Source organism: Sebastes fasciatus, chromosome 9 (assembly GCF_043250625.1).
Source record: "Sebastes fasciatus isolate fSebFas1 chromosome 9, fSebFas1.pri, whole genome shotgun sequence".
Classification (NCBI taxonomy): Eukaryota; Metazoa; Chordata; class Actinopteri; order Perciformes; family Sebastidae; genus Sebastes; species Sebastes fasciatus.
Genome location: NC_133803.1, coordinates 23,394,205 through 23,415,518, shown reverse-complemented (window position 1 = coordinate 23,415,518; position 21,314 = coordinate 23,394,205). Strand labels below are relative to the sequence as shown.

The window sequence follows — 21,314 nt, the reverse complement described above, 5'->3', positions numbered from 1 at the left end:
GAGGGCATGGCGCCCGACAAAGTATGTGACAGTTATTTCTATCCTTTCAGAGACCATGAGATGATCAGGCATTTCATGCCAATCATTTGTGACTAATTTTCTCTCCTTCATGTACCTTGTGTGTCAATGAGATTAAGGAGTCGGGGATTATATGTAATGGGATTACTGCAAAGCGATTGCTGAGACTATAGTTACAGTTACTGAAAGCAGGGTAGATTTCATATCAAGAATAGCCTGAAAAACCAAAGGAAAGCACTCATTAACCCGAAAGACTGACTGAAGGATAAATACAACATGATTCTCTCATCATTAGCTTTAATAACACTCTGCAGGTCTAATCAACATTTGTTTAAATATAATTTTGAACTGCTTTTAACTAATGCACTCCTTCATGTACAGGATAAGAGTCAGGGGTTATATGTAATCAGATTACTGTGGAGTGATTACTGAGCGTTGCTGGTCTAATCTATTATAGTTACTAAAAGCAGAATCAATTTCACATTTCTTGAAAGGAAAAAAATTAAAAATAAAAAAAATATATATATATTCCATGATTAAGAGAATCAGATGATTGTGAAAACTGATGAAGATGAAGGTAATTCTTTAAAGTGAGAGTATTATTGGCCTTTTATTATACTTTTTAAAAGACATTTTCAGGTTTGGGTTTAGGTTAGGAGTTGAACAATGCAAATCAATAAACGTTGACCCTGAAAAAATAAAACAATGAGGGGGAGGGGTAGCTTGAATACATGGCTAAAGGATAAATATAATACTTACATGGTACTTTCATCATCATTTGTGCTTAGCTATAATAAAAGTGTTCAGGCCTGGTAGCCTGACATAACACACTTCTAAAAATCTGATATATCACTATATATGAAAATAACATATAGTGTATGTGTAAATGTATGTCGCTCATCAATAATATCCAAAGCATGTGTCTTATACAGTATGTGTACATGAATATACCACATATATTTCAATGTTTTTTTCTAATATTCATGCATATGTCCAAAATGTATACATCAGCCAGGGCCTTTTTCTATTAAGGAGAAAAATATCCCAAAATATGGAATATAGCAAATATGAAATATCTTTTTTCTGTGTATGGATTATATTGTCTTTGTGTTAAAGAAGTTGAATAAGTTCAAGTTAAAGTTTAAGAAGTTAAATAAAGAAGTTGATCTAAAGAAACATTTTTCATGCTTTACTTATCGGTTGAAATCCTGCAGCATCCTTTACCTACCTGTGTACGTAGCTACCATATTACATATTGGAACAAACATATTAGATACTTCGTCTTTTCAAACATTTTGCAAAACAAACTGAAACTTGTCCCTGACTCTCCCATTATCCATTTTTCCTATTGTGCATGCCTATGTAAAATAATGCATATTTTCATATTAGCCTAATCACATGCAGTTTTGGGTCAAGTCAGCACACTGACACACTGACAGCTGTTGTTGCCTGTTCGGTTTGTGTTTGCCCTGTTTTGATTTTAGCATATTTTTTATGCTAAATGCAGTACCTGTACTACAATATTTGTCATTGTTTTGTGTTGTTAATTGATTTTTTCAATAATAAATATATACATGCATTTACATAAAGCAGCAAGCATATTTGTCCACTCCCATGTTGATAAGAGTATTAAATACTTGACAAATCTCCTTTTAAGGTGCATTTTGAACAGATAAAAAAATGAAATGAAATAAACAGTAATCTTACTAACAGTTTGAAAGTTTTGCTCTTTTCATAGATGTGTTTCTTCTGGCCAGTTAACTGTTAATATTTCCAAGTCCAAGTGGGAGGAGATAGTTTGTCACATGATTGCTAAACACTTATTATGACCCACAACTGAGTTTCGATTATTGCCCAATGATTTCTAAGCTCAGTGTCCACTTCCACAAAAAGTCAACTTTGTCAGAGTTAGTAACTGTAGCTTATCATATGTCAACATGGCATATACTATCAGTGAATAGCCTTGAGACAGTGTACAGGAGGATTACAGAGGGAGGAGCTGCTCTCCGGACTGAAACATGTCAATGAGTATAGAAGTAGTCTTGTTTGTTGAAACTACAGCAGCCCGGTCTGCTGCTCTGTAGCTGTCTGTCTCTGTCTGCAGCGCACAGTGTCCATGGATTTCCAAAAACTTTGCACTTTTGACACTTACACGCAGCTGTGGAGTCACTACGGTTATGGGGGGAACTTACAAGAAGTGATTGAGCAGGAGTTCAAACGGATTAAAGGTAAAATCAGTCATGACATGAGTTGTAACAGACTAGTTGACCTGCTTACAGACTGTGCCTCTTATATTGTAAACAGGAATAACATATCTGGATCATGCAGCAACTACTCTGTACCCAGAGTCTCTGGTCAGGGACTACTTCCAGGACATTTCAAGGAATGTGTATGGTGAGAGAAATCACATAAAAAAAAGTGTTTACTCCTTTATTTAGCCATAAAACTAAAAGCTTTATATTGTTATGCGTCCCAATAGGAAACCCTCACAGCCATAACCCCAGCAGCAGACTGACACATGACACAGTGGAGAGGGTCAGATACAGGTAAAGCATTTATAACAGCCCCTCTGTGACTCCCACTGAATGGTGCTTTTTCCTGCATGAAATAAGTTAAAAAACAGAACATTTTCTTACAGGGTATTGCAGCATTTTAACGCCACCCCCGAGGAGTACTGTGTGATTTTCACTTCTGGTTGTACAGCCGCACTCAAATTAGTGGCTGAGAGCTTTCCCTGGAGGGCACAGACTGAGAGTGAGGCGGGGAGTCACTTCTGCTATCTCACTGACAGCCATACCTCTGTAGTTGGCATGAGAGGACTGACTTCTGGCCTAAAGGTAGCTGCCCTACCCGTCTCCCCGCAGGAAGTGGAAAGCAGAGCGAAGATGAAGGGTGAAGATGCTACTTGCCAGACGCCGCACCTCTTCTGCTACCCAGCGCAGAGCAACTTCTCTGGGAGGAAGTATCCCCTTAGCCACGTGAGAGGCATCCAGGCGAGACACCTCTACCCAGCGTGTGACCACCAAGGCCGCTGGTTTGTGCTGCTCGACGCGGCCTCTCATGTCAGCTGCTCCCCTCTGAACCTACAGGAGTGCCCCGCTGATTTCATCCCCATCTCCTTCTATAAGATGTTTGGTTTCCCCACAGGTCTGGGGGCCCTTCTTGTCCGCAACGACGCAGCAGGCATACTAAAAAAGACTTATTTCGGAGGAGGCACAGCAGCAGCTTACCTTTCTGGAGAAGATTATTATGTGCAGGCGGCAAACATTTCTGACCGGTAAAGCACTGTACAAGCCCTGTCAAATCCTGTATACACTCTGAAAGCTCTCCGTTGTTTCTGCAGCTGCTGCATCCTTATTCTAAAAATGCAGTGTTTTCTCTCTCCCTGACACAGATTTGAAGATGGGACTGTGTCTTTCTTAGACATCATTGCTTTAAATCACGGTTTTGAAGCTCTGTACAGGATCACAGGTACTGTAACAGAATAATAGAAAAAACATTAGCAGAATCATAATACATATATGCAAGTTATTCATGATCTGCTTCAATGTCAACCCTTTCTGCCTTCAGGGGGCATGCACAACATTCAGCAGCACACATATGGCTTGGCACGCTACACTTACATGCTGCTGTCAAGTCTTTGCCATGGCAACGGGCGACTAGTGGCTCAGATATACACCGAAGGCCAGTTTGAGAGTCCAAGCACACAGGGCGCAATCCTAAACTTCAACCTCAAGGATTCTCGTGGACAGATAATTGGGTATTCTCAGGTAAATAGGATTTCTTTCTATTTCCCAACTAATTACTGTTTGTTTATGCGTAGGCAGTGCTGGTGAATATTAACACAGTTCCTCTTCTGCTGTCAGGTGGACAGAATGGCCAGTCTGTACAATATCCATGTGCGTACAGGTTGCTTCTGCAACACCGGGGCCTGTCAATCCTTCCTCGGGATCTCCAATCAGCAGACGAGGAGAAACCTGCAGGTTAGGAGAGAGGAATAGGAAAAAAATGTCAGTCTGTTGAGGGCATGTGTAGGTAGAATATAACATCTTTTTCTCCTCTAGGCCGGCCACGTCTGCGGAGACAGCATCGACCTGGTGGACGGCCAGCCGACCGGATCCGTGCGCGTGTCCTTTGGCTACATGTCGACATTTGAAGACTGTCAAAAGTTCCTGAACTTTGTTGCCGAGTGCTTCGTAGAGAAACCAGTCACAGTGGACCGAGTGAGACTAGAGAAGCTGAAAACAGCCACAGCAGCTTCCCAAGGCGTAAACAAAGATCCTCCAATCGCTAATGGAGAAATATGTAAAGTAGATGAGAAGGAGAAGCCTACAGAAGTGTCACTGAGGGGATTTGGACACAGAGACTCGGCTTATACTCTGACCAACATCTACATATATCCCATTAAATCATGTGGAGCCTATGAGGTTTGAGAATAACACAAATGTTTCTTTATTTCACTTTCTTCCTGTCCCTGACTGTCCTGTTTCTTTCCCTGGCTCTGCTGTGCTGTTCTTCATGCAGGTCCACGACTGGCCGGTGGGACCGCTGGGTTTACTGTATGACAGAAGCTGGATGGTGGTGAATGGAAACGGCGTGTGCCTGAGCCAGAAGAGAGAGACGCGTTTATGCCTCATTCGCCCACAAGTCCACCTCCCCTCAAACAACTTGCTCCTGCAGGCGTCAGGTCAGCGGCTCACTGAAAATAAAACACACTGCTTACCCAAAAGTTATTTCAGATTTTCTGCTATAAATTCTCTTTGTTAGAGGATTTATATGTTTTTCCCGCCGCCCTGCAGGGATGGATACCATTTCGGTTCCCCTGGAAAACAACGCTCAAACGCACACGAGCTATCGTGTGTGTCAAAGTAAAGTTTGTGGTGACAGGTGAGCTGGCGACGTCAAAACACCTGAAAGCAGCAGCTGCAGGAAATACGGTGACACATGTCATTTGTTCCATATTTTTTTTTCCACTCACATCAGTGTGTTCTCTCACGCCATTGTTGTTGACGCTACCTTTCTACAGTGGATGGCATTATAAGGTCTCCTGCTCTCATATGAAATCCCTGTTATTTACAGGAAAAACAAACAATGAGCAAGAGATGATATTGATCTGCACAGATACACACATGACAAGTTTAAAAAAAAATTTTTAAAAATGTATACATCCACTGATTCTTGGATTACTGTAGATGTGGCATCGAATAGTAAGGAGTATCAAACTCTGTAGATTTCCCTCAGGGCCTCCACAACCTAATCCTCCTCCTTCTCCCAGGGTGGAGACTGTCGACTGTGGGGATGAGGCTGCATCGTGGCTTTCAGACTTCCTTGGACAGCCATGCCGCCTGATAAGACAAAGTCCAGACTTTACCCGAGACATGAAGAAGAGGCCTAGAGGAGGTACCTATATGAGCATTTTATTTCTTACTCTTATTTCTCTACCCTGGATTTATCTGTAATACTGTATGTGAGCAATCCAAGGTCACATATCCTGCTAAAAATACCTGGTTGTGGCCGTGACCTTGCATTCCTTTCAGCTGGTCTCTTGCAATTCAGAAATCTCATCTCTTTCTGCTTTTGCAAGTTACTCTGTTAAAAGCATCAGTTTATTATGTAAAAGACATTATGACATTCAGGCTGAGGTTAGGCGATGTAATAATATACTCCTCTGGTTGCAAAAAGAAGTCTGATTGTATAGAAGTCTATGAGAAAATGAGCCAACTTCTCACTTGATTTATTACCTCAGTAAACATTGTAAACATGAGTTTATGGTCTCAATCGCTAGTTTCAAGTCTTCTTCAATACAGCATGATGTTCATTTAGTAAATTATGGTCCCATTTAGAGTCAAATAGACCATAAAGCAAGGTATGCTTTAGGGTGTGGCTACCTTATGATTGACAGGTTGCTACCACGGCGTTGTCCAGTCCGGGAGTTGTCCATGTTTTCGTCTTACAACTTTGACTCTTTCACAGCGTGTTTTCAGTTAGTTGATTGTAAAATTTGATCACCTAAAAATCAATAATCAGCATTCGGTTGCACCTTCTCGTGTCACTTTTGGTTGCAAAAAGACAAGATGGCGACAGCCAAAATGCCGAAATCGAGGCTTCAAAACGGCAGTCCCTATACCAATGGGTGACGTCACGGTGACTACGTCCACCTCTTATATACAGTCTATGGGCGGCAAGGGTTTTTATTAGTGTCGCCAAATAATTTTTCTGAATTTCTTCTATAGTCTTTTATTTAATAATTATATCTGCTGTACACCTTCGAGACACATGATGGAGCCTGAATGTTCGTATTGTTCTGATAATTTTAGCCTACTTATAACAATATGAAAAGGCTAGCGTACATTCTGTTTGTTTCACTGATGGGAGGAAAAACACAAAGGCCAGTTAACTCTGCCTAAATTTATTTATATGGGCTTATTTATAAAGTATTTAACATGTGTATATGTTTTCAATAACACATGCATAAAACAAAGTTGTGATTTATCAAACGTATATCTCTTCAAAATGGCTGATTTACCAATTCAAGATAGTACAATGTGAAGCGGAAATGGCACTAAAAATGGTCAGGAACGTTCATTTATGCACAAATTCGCTCTTCTCACAGTTTATAGTTAAGGCCTATTGTGAATTGGGTCGCGATGGTTTGCCATTTTTAAAAGGTGGATCCCCAGGAAAAAAGTTTGGGAAACACTGATATGTAAATGATTGTATTTCTTATTCAGATGAATATATTTGGAACATGACAGGTGATGACTATGAAGTGGTGCTTGAGTTCAGATAGGGCTGTGGAGGCACTGATACCGTCAAACAGTAGGGAGTTGTTATACCAGTACTTCATCAGTTTTATACATCCAGTTCAGTTTAGTAGTGCTCAGCCTGTGAAGGAGCTCTGTCAAGTCTGGGAAAATCACCCTGATGTCGTCTAAGCTTGGGCTTAGAGACAAATTTCCAACTGAAAGCCTGCGTTACAACCTGCCAATGAGGAATTTGAAAGACGTGGTATTACCAGCCAGGGAGGATCTAACAACGAGATACTATCCAGATGCATTATGGGAAGTGTGGGCTCAAGAGTCTTTGGAGCCTGACTCAAACAAAGGACTAAAGATTTTGATATTTCTGCCTCTGCTGCACAGATTTTGTCTTTTTTTTAAAGGTTCTATTAATAACATTGATAACATTCAGCAACTAGATGTCGCACTGTCCCTCCTCCGTACCATTGCATTCACTTCACAACAAATGGTTGCAGGATTTCTGACAGAAAACTTGTTAAAACCGGCGGTCGCTGAGGGGATGGTGTTGACAAAACTCGGAGGAGCAGCTTGTCATAATGATAATAGCGCAGCCCACCTTAAGCGAGCCTGAGCCGAACTTGTCACTTACTTCGGGGCAAAACCCTTCAGTAAACAGACTGTGGCGAGCAAGACACGGGAACTTGGCTTGTGTCTTGAGGAGTTGTAGCATTTCTTCCCCCACAGCCTAAACTGTACACACACTGCACTGCTTCGCTCACAGCTATACTCTTCATACTCCGGTATATGTCCGTCACACACACATTTCCCTCGCTCTTTCTCTCTGTCTGTACCGCACACCAACACTCGCTAACGTTTAGCACACAACCTTAGAGTTATTCCTTAAAGGAGTGTGCTACTTGTATAACACATTGTAGTTTAAAAATACATAATTCCCCGATGCTTAGGCCCGGCGGGGAGTCAATTTAGGCCCGGCGGGCCACCAGCCTTGCAATACCCTGGCGGAAACCCTGGGTTGCCAGTTCGTTGCACAACCTGCATATTATATGGTCGAGTGGAGTCAGATTTTCGTGGTAGAGTAGTAGAGTCACTTTGCAGCATGTAGCTATAGGCCTACATTGGCCTACTATAGATTTAGGGTACTATGTGCGGTGGAGATTCATGTATCTGTCTCGCACGAGTCTGACGAAATATCCTGACTTTTAGTCCCTGGTATTAGTCAAACTCCAAAAATGCTGGCTCCTACCTTTTCCATAATGCAACTGATATATCTTTTCATCTGACCCTACCTGACCTGGTAAACGCACATATCTGTCATCGTTTTTTATGCAGGCTTTCTGTTAAATATTTGTAGACTGAGGTAAGCCGAGGTAACGCTGATGACACATCAAGATTATTTTCTCAGGCGTTAGAAAGTTCCCTCCACAAGACATTATGCAACTATTTTCACAGTCTGAGTAGCGGTACTCATGACAAATACACCAAATATAGTGCTCCTTTAATATCTATAACTGTATTAGGCTTTTGCTGGCAACGTTGCATCAGTGAGCCGCATTATTGAATTCACAGCATCAATATGATGAATTATCTTAGTGGTTCTTTTGTTGTTCCATTCACTGGATGAGCCAATTCCCATCTGGCTATTTTATGTATTAATTTCTTCTATCACAATATATATTGCTGTTTTTACAAAACAATCTTATCACACGGTCCATTTAGTAGCTGTTCTGGAGCTTTTGATCGTATCTCACAATCTCTCTCAGCAGATGGAATTTGGCCGGTCTTCATTGAATTGTAGATGTTCAAATTTACATTTTTCCAGAGCATTTCAAGGACTTCTTGTTGGTTTAAAAGTTGAGATTGATATTGCTGTATAAAATTATAAACACAAGTGATAGAATATTTTAATCCATATCACCCACCCCTAATTCATCCATGTTGAATTGTGAGTGAACATTTTGAATAATGTTGACAAGTTCACTCACATTTGTCACCCTCTGTATGACAGCAGTTTCAGGCTGTGTGAGGATGCAGACAGCACAAACCAGAGATCAGACTGTTTTGCTCAAATTGAACAATTCACCAGGGTAATATAAAGTCTTTTCCCTTCTAGCTGCCACCTCCACATCCCTCTCCCTGGTGAATGAGGCTCAGTATCTCATGATCAACCGTGCCAGTGTGGAGCTCATTCAGAAACTAATGAGCAGCAGGTTTGAACACATGATGTGTTATTCAAAATACGCAATGCTCCAGAGGAAAAAAAACATCAGGATCCGTCGACGCCTGTGCATTTACATTACAGTGGATAATTTAGGCTGCAAAATAACGTGCAATTTCCACATTCCCTTTCTCAGGCAGGACGACTCCGAGGGCGATCAGCTCCTTGACACACAGAATGTCATTAGCCGCTTCCGAGCCAATTTAGTCATCGCTGGAGAAGAACCATTTGAGGAGGATAATTGGCCACACTTGATTATTGGCAACACTCGATTCGTGGTGAGCTGAGATGCATGATGAAAAATCTTCAATGCATTAAAAGCGGATCTCTCAAAAATGAACGTCCTCTCTGTGTGATTAACCAAAAAAGGTCGCAGGTCAGTGTGGACGGTGCCAGATGATTGGAGTAGACCAGGAGACTGGGACTAAAACAAAAGAGCCGCTAATGGCTCTGTCGACCTACCGCAATGGGAAGGTCAGTCAAAAACAAGTAGTGCTTGTTCATGTAGATGCTATTTATGTGTGTTATGGCAGTGAAGTGCATGTGCATGAAAGGATAAATCATTTTGCCTGTTATTTTATGTTAGGTCACTTTTGGTGTGTACCTGACCCATCAGCTACCAGAGGGCTCCACTAAACCCAGTGTCCTCTCTGCTGGTTCCCTGATACAGCCAGAGCCACACAGCTCTTGATCTTCATCATCCTCTTTATTTATTGTGGTGACATAAAGATCACCTGTCAAACACTGTGGGGAGTTTCTATAGAAGCTTCTCTTTTAATTGTCTGTGTAGCCCCAGTGGCTTTTGTCCTCTCAAGTGTCCATTTCATACCATCAGATTTTATTCTATCCAAGTCTGTGTTGATGAGAAATGATGGTATTTTTCACTCCCAATGATTATGTTTTTAAAATGTGTGCAATAAAGTGGATGTGAAATATTAATTGCATGACAAAATTATAATTTGAATGTATAACTGTTATTTTGAGCCAAAACATGTCAGGCTTGATGCAATAATCGCTACTCATGTTAACCTCCCAGACAGTTCTTCCTCTGTTTATTCCCATGGAGGATTATGTATATTGCTATTTATTCCAAACACACCACCGCTGCCACAAATTTAAAATATATTGCTCCTTGTAATGGAAAAAATCTACCAGACGCTCAATGTTCAATATATGCTCTCGATGTGATGCGGACTAGGACATCAGATGTTTTATAATATAATGTAATAATATCTTGGCCACCAGAAATGATGTGCTCAGAGTGACATGCTTTCTATCAAGGTTTGGCAGTAAAATTGTCCCTGTATATTGCTCACCTATGGTGTACTTATGGAGAGCGGTATGAGTGTGTGTGTGTCTCAATGTTTTGTACTGCTTGTACCATGTCTGCCAACATGTCAAATTGCATGGTGCATAGAAATTACATGTATAAATGTATGGACAGATTGGATAGGGTCCAGAATCGTTCAGAGAATTCCAAACAAAAACTAGATGAATGACAAATGAAAGAAAGTGCCTACATAAAGTGTCATAGCAAGGTGTTGGACTATACCGTGAGCTTCCAGGTCAGCGTCAGCGCTCCTTCTTGGCATTGATTCTCCAAGTCGCTGGAACTCTATGGGAGGTGTGAACACCATTCTTCCAAAAGAAATTCCCTAATATGGTATTTTATAGGCCGTAAGCTACGTATGATTTACAGAATTTTCATACTCATCAAACCCTTTGTGTACTTTTTTTCACTTTAATATGTCACCTATCTCTTCCTCGTGGTGCACAGACTCGTGCACTCTGACAGTGGTTGTTTCTGAGAAGTTTCTAATTTTGAATCGGTATTAATCATATATATATATATATATATGTATTTATATATGTATGTATGTGTATGTGAGTTTACATATACTGTATATATACATATATTCTTTTATATATATATATATTTACAAATATATATTCTTATATAAGAACAGTTGAGATTGCATGAACCTAGCAAAATACATGATATATATACAGTATATGCAGTATACATATATATATATGTATACTGTACACAGAATTATTATTATTTATAATAATTATATTATTATTATATATATATAATTATATATATGTACTGTATATATGTATGTGTATTTACGTATGTTTCTGTAGTATATATATATACATATATTCTTATATATGTATATAACAACAGTTGAGATGCATGAATTTAGCAAAATACATGATATATATAATATAAAAATGTATTCATTCAGCAGATTTACAACAGTACAATAATGTAATTGAGGCGTATACTTTCATATGTAATTTTATAATGTCATTTGTATAATTAAACATCTGTTGTAGTTGCATTGAAAGAGTCTTTTTTGGATAAACACAGGAAATAAAAGGTCGTGTCTAGAAGGTAACCCCCAAAACTGGGAATATGTGCAAAACTCTCGCGAGATTCACCGCCCACTTTATCCTGAACTTTAACCCGCCTCAACCATCTCGCGAGAGTTCCAGCCTGGGGGTTACCTTCTAGAACCGCAGTGAAGGCTGGTTAACAGTTGTGCTTCTTTGTAATCAACTAAACAGTTTGTGGAGCAGTGCGACCTTAACAATCCCTGGTACCTCCTCTTCCTAGTGATTATACTGCACTTTGATCAAACTTTGTGTTTGTTAGCTGTTAACCCGAGTGACCAAGAAAAACTGAGATTAGAGGTCAGAATAAACATATTTACTGAATTAATACTGAGGTTTAAATGACGAGGAGGAGGGTCATCAGACCGGAGGGTTCATCCTCTGCAGCCAGCAGAGTTCAGAGGTCTGCCAGAGTCCAGAATGAGGAGGGGACACAGTGAGTTAAATAGCTTCATTTACTACAGTATATTAGTAGCCTTTACTGTTAATGTCTCTGTTGATGTTACTACTGTTACATTAAAGCGTTGCTATCATGTGAAGGAAGTGTCTGCATCTGGTATCATCACCACTAACATTTTGGAGATTGCATTTCTATTATAGTGTGATCAAAATCCACAAGTTTGTAAATTTAACCCTGCATGCAAGTAAGTAGTGTTATTTACCAGGTGGGCTACTTGCTTCTGATTTAGTTGATATTTATCTATTATATTATACTAATATTACTTTTCCTGTTCTAAAGGTTAGCAGGACAATAGACAGTAGCAGAGAATGCACCATGCAGTCAGCAATAACAAAATACAAAGCACCCTTATTATATAAAACAAAAATATTTTGTGAAGTGAAGGAGTTTAAGTATCTCGGGGTCTTGTTCGCGAGTGAGGGGACGATGAAACGTGAGATTGGTCGGGGAATCGGAGCAGCAGGGGCGGTATTGCATTCGCTTTACCGCACCGTTGTGACGAAAAGAGAGCTGAGCCGGAAGGCAAAGCTCTCGATCTACCGTTCAATCTTCGTTCCTACTCTCACCTATGGTCATGAGGGTTGGGTCATGACCGAAAGAACGAGGTCGCGGGTGCAAGCGGCCGAAATGGGTTTCCTCAGGAGGGTGGCTGGCGTCTCCCTTAGAGATAGGGTAAGAAGCTCAGTCATCCGTGAGGGACTCGGAGTAGAGTCCTTGCTCCTTTGCGTCGAAAGGAGCCAGTTGAGGTGGTTCGGGCATCTAGCAAGGATGCCTCCTGGGCGCCTCCCTTGGGAGGTGTTCCAGGCACGACCAGCTGGGAGGAGACCACGGGGAAGACCCAGGACTAGATGGAGAGATTATATCTCTACTCTGGCCTGGGAACGCCTCGGGATCCCCCAGTCAGAGCTGGTTAATGTGGCCCGGGAAAGGGAAGTTTGGGGTCCCCTGCTGGAGCTGTTGCCCCCGCGACCCGATCCCGGATAAGCGGTTGAAGATGGATGGATGGATGGAAAAATATTTGTACTTTGTTGTAAGCATCTGAAATTCTGTAAATACTTATTAATACATACATAAAATATATGTAGGAAATGTGTTAAACAGATTGACATCTAAATGGTCAGGTAAGTTCACACTATATAAGGAAGTGTTATGGAACTTGAACCTTTATGGTCATAGATTGTAAATATCTATAAACTTCAGTATAAGTCATGACTTTTATGATCTTTATATTAGGGATGCACTGATATCCAGGGCTGATACTGACTCAAATAGCTGGATCAGATATCAGTGACAATGGGGTCGATCCAACTTTTTCAGTCCCGATACCGATAGCAATACCTGGGCTTTAGGTGTCTACCGATACCGAGCATTTTGGCACATTTTTCGTGGGCGCTCCCCACATAATCAGCTGTGCTGCTCATCCCACAAATGCATGATCCTTACAAGTTGGACATCATTGTGAAGGTAAATAAACAGGCTTTCCAAACATGTAAAATACAATGCCAATTAGCATTGTAACAACAGAGAAATAATCCACCAAACACAAGTTTCCGAACTTTCTTTTTCCAGTATATATATATATATATATAGAGTTTTGGTAGTAAACTTAAAAGATAACGGTTACATGAATTACTTGTAAAATGGTTGTAAAACAAAGGCTGAATTGCATCACACTGCAGTTGTGAAATCTGGTATGAGGTTTTGGACATCTAGCAAAGATTTCTTATAGTATAGTAAAAGCTCTGCCGCAGATGAGGCGGCACTTTAATGGCTGTTGAAATAAATGACCTCCTATATGTTTCCCTGAGGCGGTGTGGAGAAATCATTCTTGGACTAAAAGGGCTCTTCTGGCTGATTAGAGTGTTAATGGAGGGGGTGGGATGTATTGTCCATTAATTGCCAATAGTCTGAATAGCATCCTCTTTTCTGCTGCTGCCTCCAGGGAGTCAAGACAGACTCCAATGACAGCCTGCCTTATTGATTAGATTATTCAGATCTTCTCTCCCATATTAATGCTGCAACCACAGACTGGTAGGACATGTGCGGAGCAGCTCTGTACATGCCAATAGGCTTGAGTGTACATTCCCATCATGTACAGCTGCTGTTTGAATGGTGTTCACTTGCTGGCACTGAAACAGTGAGCGATCCTCAGTCAGTCAGTCAGTCAGTCAGCGGCTACGACTGTGAACTGAATTGTGATTCGAATCAGCAAAGCAAAGCAATGCGTGATTTCCACCTCCTCTATAGCGCCTCTCAATTGCTGAGTCATCCAAAAACTTCTGCAGCTGAAATGAAGCAGAGTTGCAGGTGAAGTCAAATGTAAAGTGGATGAAGAGGAGAGGTGGGAGTGAAGCTTCTCCAACGCTGTGCTGTCACGATACTGGAATTTCTAAATCCAATACAATACCTTGAAAAATATTGATATTCTGCAAGAACCCCTCAATAAAGAGTAGGATGGAGCCCATAAATGTTCCATTACAGTAGTGAGCAGTCCCCCCTCCACTTTTTTATATATTTATTTCTAGATGTATTTATCAAGATTTTTTGGCTTCACCGTCATGTCGTCCATCTTTATATACAGTCTATGATTTGGTGGGAGTATGAGCTGATTTGGCTCCGAAGAGGGGGTTTAAAACCACCAATAATCAATAATAATTATTGTTAAGTTAACAGATGGTGACGCATAGTGCTCTTAGTCTCCTCAGTTGGGGTCATCTGCCTTTACGGACACAAGTTATGTAAGATAATGGTCAGATGGTCAGTAGTCACATTCATTTTATTTCTCTGTGTGTTCTCAGGTCCAGATGGTGGCTGAAAAGAGGCTTATTGGCCCTCTTTGTGGTGCCTATCTTGCTGAGAATACTCCCAGAATTAATACAGCACGCTGTTTACACTCACAGACGTAAGTGAATTCCTTCTCTGCCTTTGGGAAGTAATGTAAATCTTCAAGTTGTCCAACTCACTTCTTTCCTTGTTTTGCAGTCAGGGTGCCGTTCTTTGTTGACCTCAGCCGACCTGCTGATCACTCCCTTAATCACACCATCAACATGTACCTAACACCAGAGGAAAGGATCTCCCTTGGCGTGTGGTGAGTATAAGCCACAATTTTTCCTTTTTTTAGCATATAAATAAGCTTTTTTAATGATCCATTGATCGGTTGTGTCTCTAAGCGAGTGTATTGTTCTGAACTGTTCAAGGCACACTGTCCCTGAAAGTCAGTGGAAAGAGGCACAGGGGAAGGACTTGGCGTGGTACCAGAACACTTTAAGGGATGAGAGTCCAATTTTCATATATCTTCATGGGAACACAGGCACACGGTATGATAAATAATGCATTGGTATTATAGTTTGCTCCCCGAAGAAGCAGAGAGTAAAAGCTCCACACAGCCAGACGTATTTGGGTTTGGTTTTTTTTAGACACTTGTGTTGTCTGTTATTCATTTCCAACAGAGCGGCCACTCATCGGGTAGGAGTGGCAAAAGTGAGTGATCACCCGCACAAACATATTCATCTTTTATATCTAATAAAGATATGAAAGTCTCAATATCCATTCTGATGACAAATACACGTTATGTGTCAACAGGTATTGAGTGCATTGGGTTACCACGTGCTGGTGCCTGACTACAGAGGTTGGTGAAAAATGAAGATTTATGGCTCTTCTTCTAAGCATATTTTCCATCTCTATGCTTCTTTGCCTTCTTATTGATTGTAATACACAACCTTCACACATTGATTTAACATCATTTGCAGGCATAAGCTTACTGTGGAGTAATGCGCTTGACTTGTGCTTGATGAGTTGATTGTTGTAAGGCAGTCAAAAGACAGCAGTTCAATTTAAGGTCAGCTTCTAGTGCAGGTTTCTCCTCTGAGTGGCTGCCACCTGGTGGCCGTGAAGAGCATCTCTGTGATCTGTCTTTGAAACTCTGGCAGGGTTCGGAGATTCCATCGGGGAGCCGACTGAAGCCGGTCTAACCACTGATGCCCTCTACTTGTACAAATGGGTGAAAGCACGCAGTGGAAACAGCCTGGTCGTCATCTGGGGACACTCTCTGGGCACCGGGTCAGTAAGCAAAGACTCCCAATCTACAGAATTTTCAAGTCGAGACACTCTTACACGAGTAAAAAATGATGCAGGTCACTGTTGTAGTAACTGTTTTGGATATGCATTGCATTGCATGCTTTTGAAATATGAAACTTAATACTTTTATGTAATCGCCTGCAGCATTTACACCTTAATGGCACTTGCTATGCATGTCTAATTGATATAATACAGCAGCAACCTGTGTGATGGCCCTAATGGCTGATCAGATGAAGGAAAGAGCTCCACACACAGAAACTAGGGCTGTCAATCAATTAAGATATTCCTTTGTGATTAATCGCATGATTATCCATGATTAATTGTGATTAATCACAAATTAATCACACATTTTATCTGTTCAAATTGTACCTGAAAGGGATATTTGTATGAATTTAGCATAGCAAAATATGCTCAAATTATAACATGGCAAACTGCAGCCCAACAGGCAACAACAGCTGTCAGTGTGTCAGTGTGCTGACTTGACTATGATTTGCCCCAAACTGCATGTGATTATCATAAAGTGAGCATGTCTGTAAAGGGGAGACTCGAGGGTACCCATAGAACCCATTTTCATTAACATATCTTGAGGTCAGAGGTCAAGGGACCCCTTTGAAAATGGCCATGACAGTTTTTCCTCTCCAAAATGTAGCGCAGAGTGTTATTTAACCTCCTTTGCAACAAGCTAGTATGACATGGTTGGTTCCAATGGATTCCTCAGGTTTTGTAGTTTCATATGATGCCAGTATCTTCACTCTAGCTTTAAAACGAGCCCGCTCGATTGCATTAATGCATGAAAGAAATTAGTGGCATTAAAACTAATTTGCGTTAACGCGTTATTATCTCGTTAACTTTGACGGCCCTAGTAGTAACTGTTTTGGAGGTGCATTTGCATGCTTTTGAGATATGAAACATTCAAATTTGATGTAATAGCCTGCAGCATTTACACCTTAATGGCACTTGCTATTCATGTCTAATTGATATAATACAGCAGCAACCTGTGTGATGGCCGTAATGGCTGAACAGATGAAGAAGAGAGCTCCACACACTAAAACACAAAAAGTATAAACAGGGAATCTCTTTTTATCACTCCATAAATCTGAAAATACTGTCAACAGCCATAAAAAAATCTATTTTCGCCATGTTTTTAGTAATAAAACGTTCTATAAATCAGGCTATGAATGATATATGAACAAACCCCTCTGTAAAAACCTTCAGAATATTGACAAGAATGTAAATTGAAAGTTCGGTGTATGTAAGTGCTACTGAAATGGAGATTTCTGGCTCAGAAACTGAGAAAAACATCATTTTGAGAAACCGGCCTTAAAAGATAAAATTCCTTACATTTTGAAGACACTACAGGTGAATTATGGAGGACCACAAGAGTTTCGGAAATAGTAATAAAGCATTAAATTGATTAATAACTAATTTTACAATAAAAATAGGCATTAATAAATTTGTTTACAGATTGATTCATTAATCAATGAATACATGGACCAAATTACAAAGTAATTCATTATTTCACATTTTAGTGGGCAATTAAAAGAAGAATTATAAAAATAATTTACAAATGAAATATGAATCCATCAATAAATAGTTAAAATTAAAAAGGGATTTACAAAAACACCATAAAACAGTCAATAGGTACATTATTTAAAAATACATAATTTTAAAAATCTATTTTAAAAATGCAGTTTAAAAGAATAGTGAATAGGATAAAACTGTAACTAATAGATATCACCATGAAACAGAAAATGTTGTGTTTAAATATGCAAATGAGGCATTATCTAATGCAAATTTTTGTTGAATTAAGGAGAAATCTAGAGAAGCAAATAGACACATTGTAGCAAAATAAAAACCTAAATGTGTATTTAGGATGTTTTCTCTCCACTACACTGAAAGGAGACATGTTATGGAAGCAAAATCTCAAAGTGTATGAAACCTGTAGTGTCTCACCATAAGAAGAGGGTCCTTTCTTGGTGTTAAACTGAGGATGACAGTAGCAGATATTCACAGAAAATCAAAAATACGTTGCGTTATCTTGATACAAACTGCAGACAGATCTCATCATATTCAATGCAATCATGTCTGATAATAAGATATACTGTAAATTCAAGGCAAAGTCGTTTTTTATAAAATGCAAGTAGGAGAAATAGGGAAATAATCACCTACTGTACAGGTATTAAAATAATTAACTTTTCATTTTTTTATTTAATTGACATGGTACTTTCATGACAGAATTGATTGAAATCAGTTCCCGTCAGGAATAGTTGAAGAGGAAACTGTTAATTCAAACTGAGGATGTTGCTCTTCTGTGCAGAGTGTCCACTAACGCTGCAGTAAAGCTGATTGAGCAAGGTAGGTATTGCTACCAAATATAAATAAGAATAATTCCAACATCTTAATATAATAACTATTTCCTCTTGTTTTCAGGTGAGAGTTTTGACGGTGTGATGCTGGAGAGTGCATTCAATACTGCTCGACAGCAGATATCAGATCACCCTTTTACCTGGGTAAACTCGTCTAACCTGTCACTTTTCATATTTGGTTTCATGTGGCTGCTGCTACATTACGCATAACCTTTTGGTGTTTTATTTTCTTTCTGTTTAAAGTATTACTGGAAGTTTCCGGGCATGGGGTACTTTTTCCCAGAGCCGTGGGCAGAAAGCAAGGTTGTGTTTCCTACTGAAGAAAAGTAAGTTTTCCTGAAACGCTTACATGCTGCTCATACACAACAGTTAAATATTAGAAAATGCAAAATATCAAAACATTGACCAGCTATTAATATTGGTATTGTTACTCGACAAGAAGACAAATTCTGAAGTTAATCCACAGCTTCTTTATTGACACTGGCCATTGTTCACTACCAGAGTTATTATCGTAAACTAAAACTGAACCTAAAACCAAAAATAAGAAGTAAAAAATATTGTTTGTAAACTGAAACTAAATAAAAAGTATATCCTTTAAAAGATAAAAATAAAACAAAACAATATTGCCTGGGTTAAAACTAATAAAAATAAAATAAAAATGAACGTAAATTAATTTCAGTTTTAGTTTTTTAGCTCTAATATTACTACCAAGAAAAGGAGACAGCGTGAATTTCCGTCAACCACAGAAATTGAACGGACTTGACCTTCCAGGAGATGACGCTGTGCAGCAATTACTTCACATCGGACACTACAGTATCCTGAAGATTAACCATTATGGTCATTCCTACAACCATGTATTTTTTATATGTATATGTAGCTACATACTTCTGAAATATTATAGCTGGTTTTAACAAAAACAAGCTAAAACTAAATATACAAAAACTAAAACTAAACCTTTCTGATAAACTAAAATTAAACTAAAACTAGCACATGCACTCTGAAAACTAACTAAAAATAAAATAAAATAAAAACTAATTGTAAATTTAAAACTATTATAACCTTGTTCACTACATGCTTCATCCGCCACAACAACAAGCACCATTCCTGTTTCTTTCACAATAAGAGCCCTTCCTTCCTTCCAATATGTAGACTCTCGTACAGGCAGTTATACATTTGGTTCTTTTTCCCCCATTTTTCTGTTGCTGTTTTTACCATGTAAAGTGCCTTTGAGTACTTTTTGAAGTGCTATATAAAATAAATGTATTATTATTATTGTATTTAGTCACTTGAATATAATAATGCAACCAGTATGCAAATATAAGCATGTTAACAGTAGGGCTGCACAATTTTGAAAAAATACCTAATTTCGACTATTTTGACAGATTTTGCGATATGATTTGTGATATTAGAGGGTATGATCATCTTTACATCATTATTCTCATTTTCATTGAAAAACATATTAAAATGATCACGGTGTGATTTTTGTAGGGATGTGTACCAAACAAAGATGTTTTCTTAAGTCTGTAAAATATGATGTGTAGGCCTGAAGATCTCTGCAGCACCACAATATTGAATTTAAATTGGTATTTTGACACACATTTCACCTTTAACAAATATTGCAATTTCAATAAAATTTTGATTAATTGTGCAGCCGTGGTTAACAGTTATTATCAGTAAAATGCAATGGCCCAATATGTGTTTTTGTTATTCTGCAGTTTGAAGAAAATGACGTGCCCAATCCTTTTCCTTCATTCAGAGGATGATCACTTGGTTCCCTTTCAGATTGCTCAGCAGGTATTATAAACTGAGGTGGTATTTTCCTTATAACTGTAACTGATTAAGTGTTTTCTCTCGGATAACTTTTTGTTTTGGGTAGACGGAACTTTCTTTGCTTTTCTCTTCCAGATGTATGAGGTAGCAGCGAGCGCCCAGAATGCAGAGCGAGTCAAGATGGTGTCATTCGGAGGTTTTCTGGGGTATCTGCACAACGACTTATATAGAGACGACCGTCTGCCTAACATCATACAGTGAGAAAACATTTCACTAATAACGCCTAAAGTGATTATATTCTGACTCGACAAATATATATCTCTTTTATTTAATATGTATCTGTTTTATTTCTCATCATGTCTCCTCTGCAGGGAGTTTGTGCTGTCGTTGTGATGTTGGAAAGACGACTGAAGCAGAAAAACTACGCCAGACTTCAGATGCAGAGCGCTGGCTTCATTTGATTACACACTTGATTACATTTTTTTTGCTTTGTCTTTACGGCTGCTTATATGTTGCATAAATAAGTGATTCACTTCAATTATCTATTCAGGCAAACTGATATTAAAATTAGTTTCAGTTACAAGTGATCAAGATAAGATTCACTTGTTAAGTGCTGATTTCCCTCCCGTATTTTTGGGGGGATTTATTCTGAATTAAATAGCAATTCCAATTGGAAATGCAATTTGGATGAGCTATTGTTGGAGTAGGTGCCCTCTACTGGGCATTGTTGTGTGGTGATAATGCTCATCTATAATACTGAATAATGAGTTTGGTAATCCAAGGTTTAAGATGTCTCGGGGTCAGTGACATTTCAGAACGATACAAGGAGAGCAGCTGGGAAATGTCTGTGGTTTTACAAGAAACAGGATTTCTGAAATTCTCTCAGTTTAACCACAGAATATGCAGTGCAATCAGATACGTTTAAAGAATCTCAGATCAAAAGTCATTACAGTTTACTTTAATAAATTTGATTCTGTGTCAAGCAGCATTGGTCTGTCTGTCTTGCACTTTTGTTCCGTCAAAACACACGTTAATGTATTGGTCTCATTAGGAAGAACTCTGGAGGAGATATCCACCTTGCAGAGTTTATGTAACTCCTCTTTACCTCTCATGAATTCACAATGAATTGGATGGGTTAATTCAGATGCACTGTAGCACTGTTTAAAGTTGCCTTGAACAATCTGTTCAACCACTAGTGTTCTTCTATGACTGAAGAAACCTTAAAAGAGTAGTTACACTCTCAGCAT

The 21,314-nt window shown here is 39.3% G+C and overlaps 2 protein-coding genes across 4 annotated transcripts; both read left to right on the top strand.

Moving 5' to 3' along the window:
* The first annotated feature begins 1,863 nt into the window (after positions 1-1,863).
* Positions 1,864-9,933, top strand: mocos (molybdenum cofactor sulfurase). Its single transcript, XM_074646783.1, has 15 exons — positions 1,864-2,246; positions 2,323-2,412; positions 2,498-2,564; positions 2,657-3,295; positions 3,413-3,489; positions 3,589-3,788; positions 3,885-4,001; positions 4,083-4,445; positions 4,543-4,705; positions 4,818-4,905; positions 5,294-5,418; positions 8,890-8,986; positions 9,131-9,272; positions 9,364-9,468; positions 9,581-9,933. Exons 1-15 carry the CDS (start codon positions 2,135-2,137, stop codon positions 9,683-9,685), a joined length of 2,490 nt encoding a protein of 829 aa, XP_074502884.1. The 5' UTR covers positions 1,864-2,134; the 3' UTR covers positions 9,686-9,933.
* Positions 9,934-11,540: 1,607 nt separating this feature from the next.
* LOC141774259 (lysophosphatidylserine lipase ABHD12-like) lies at positions 11,541-21,304 on the top strand. Of its 3 annotated transcripts, none has more exons than XM_074646780.1 (13): positions 11,547-11,830; positions 14,653-14,756; positions 14,837-14,942; positions 15,052-15,171; positions 15,271-15,334; positions 15,437-15,482; positions 15,784-15,913; positions 18,249-18,286; positions 18,362-18,441; positions 18,541-18,623; positions 20,013-20,091; positions 20,203-20,324; positions 20,439-21,304. In XM_074646780.1, the coding sequence occupies exons 1-13, from the start codon at positions 11,736-11,738 to the stop codon at positions 20,458-20,460; spliced, it is 1,089 nt and encodes a 362-aa protein (XP_074502881.1). In that variant the 5' UTR covers positions 11,547-11,735; the 3' UTR covers positions 20,461-21,304. The 3 variants fall into 3 exon arrangements, with proteins under 3 accessions (XP_074502883.1, XP_074502881.1, XP_074502882.1); XM_074646781.1 differs by having other exon boundaries at positions 11,548-11,830; positions 15,304-15,334; positions 20,439-21,302; XM_074646782.1 differs by lacking the exon at positions 20,439-21,304 and having other exon boundaries at positions 11,541-11,830; positions 20,013-20,106; positions 20,203-20,312.
* The last annotated feature ends 10 nt before the right edge of the window (positions 21,305-21,314 follow it).

Excerpts from the sequence above, each read along its gene's own strand:
- mocos (XM_074646783.1), top strand. The coding sequence starts at position 2,135 with ATGGATTTCCAAAAACTTTGCACTTTTGACACTTACACGCAGCTGTGG. Across the intron at positions 3,789-3,884 it reads AGATAATTGGGTATTCTCAG|GTGGACAGAATGGCCAGTCT; the intron begins GTAAATAGGATT and ends TTCTGCTGTCAG. Across the intron at positions 9,469-9,580 it reads CGACCTACCGCAATGGGAAG|GTCACTTTTGGTGTGTACCT; the intron begins GTCAGTCAAAAA and ends ATTTTATGTTAG.
- LOC141774259 (XM_074646780.1), top strand. The coding sequence starts at position 11,736 with ATGACGAGGAGGAGGGTCATCAGACCGGAGGGTTCATCCTCTGCAGCC. Across the intron at positions 15,172-15,270 it reads CATGGGAACACAGGCACACG|ACACTTGTGTTGTCTGTTAT; the intron begins GTATGATAAATA and ends GGTTTTTTTTAG. Across the intron at positions 18,624-20,012 it reads GTGTTTCCTACTGAAGAAAA|TTTGAAGAAAATGACGTGCC; the intron begins GTAAGTTTTCCT and ends GTTATTCTGCAG.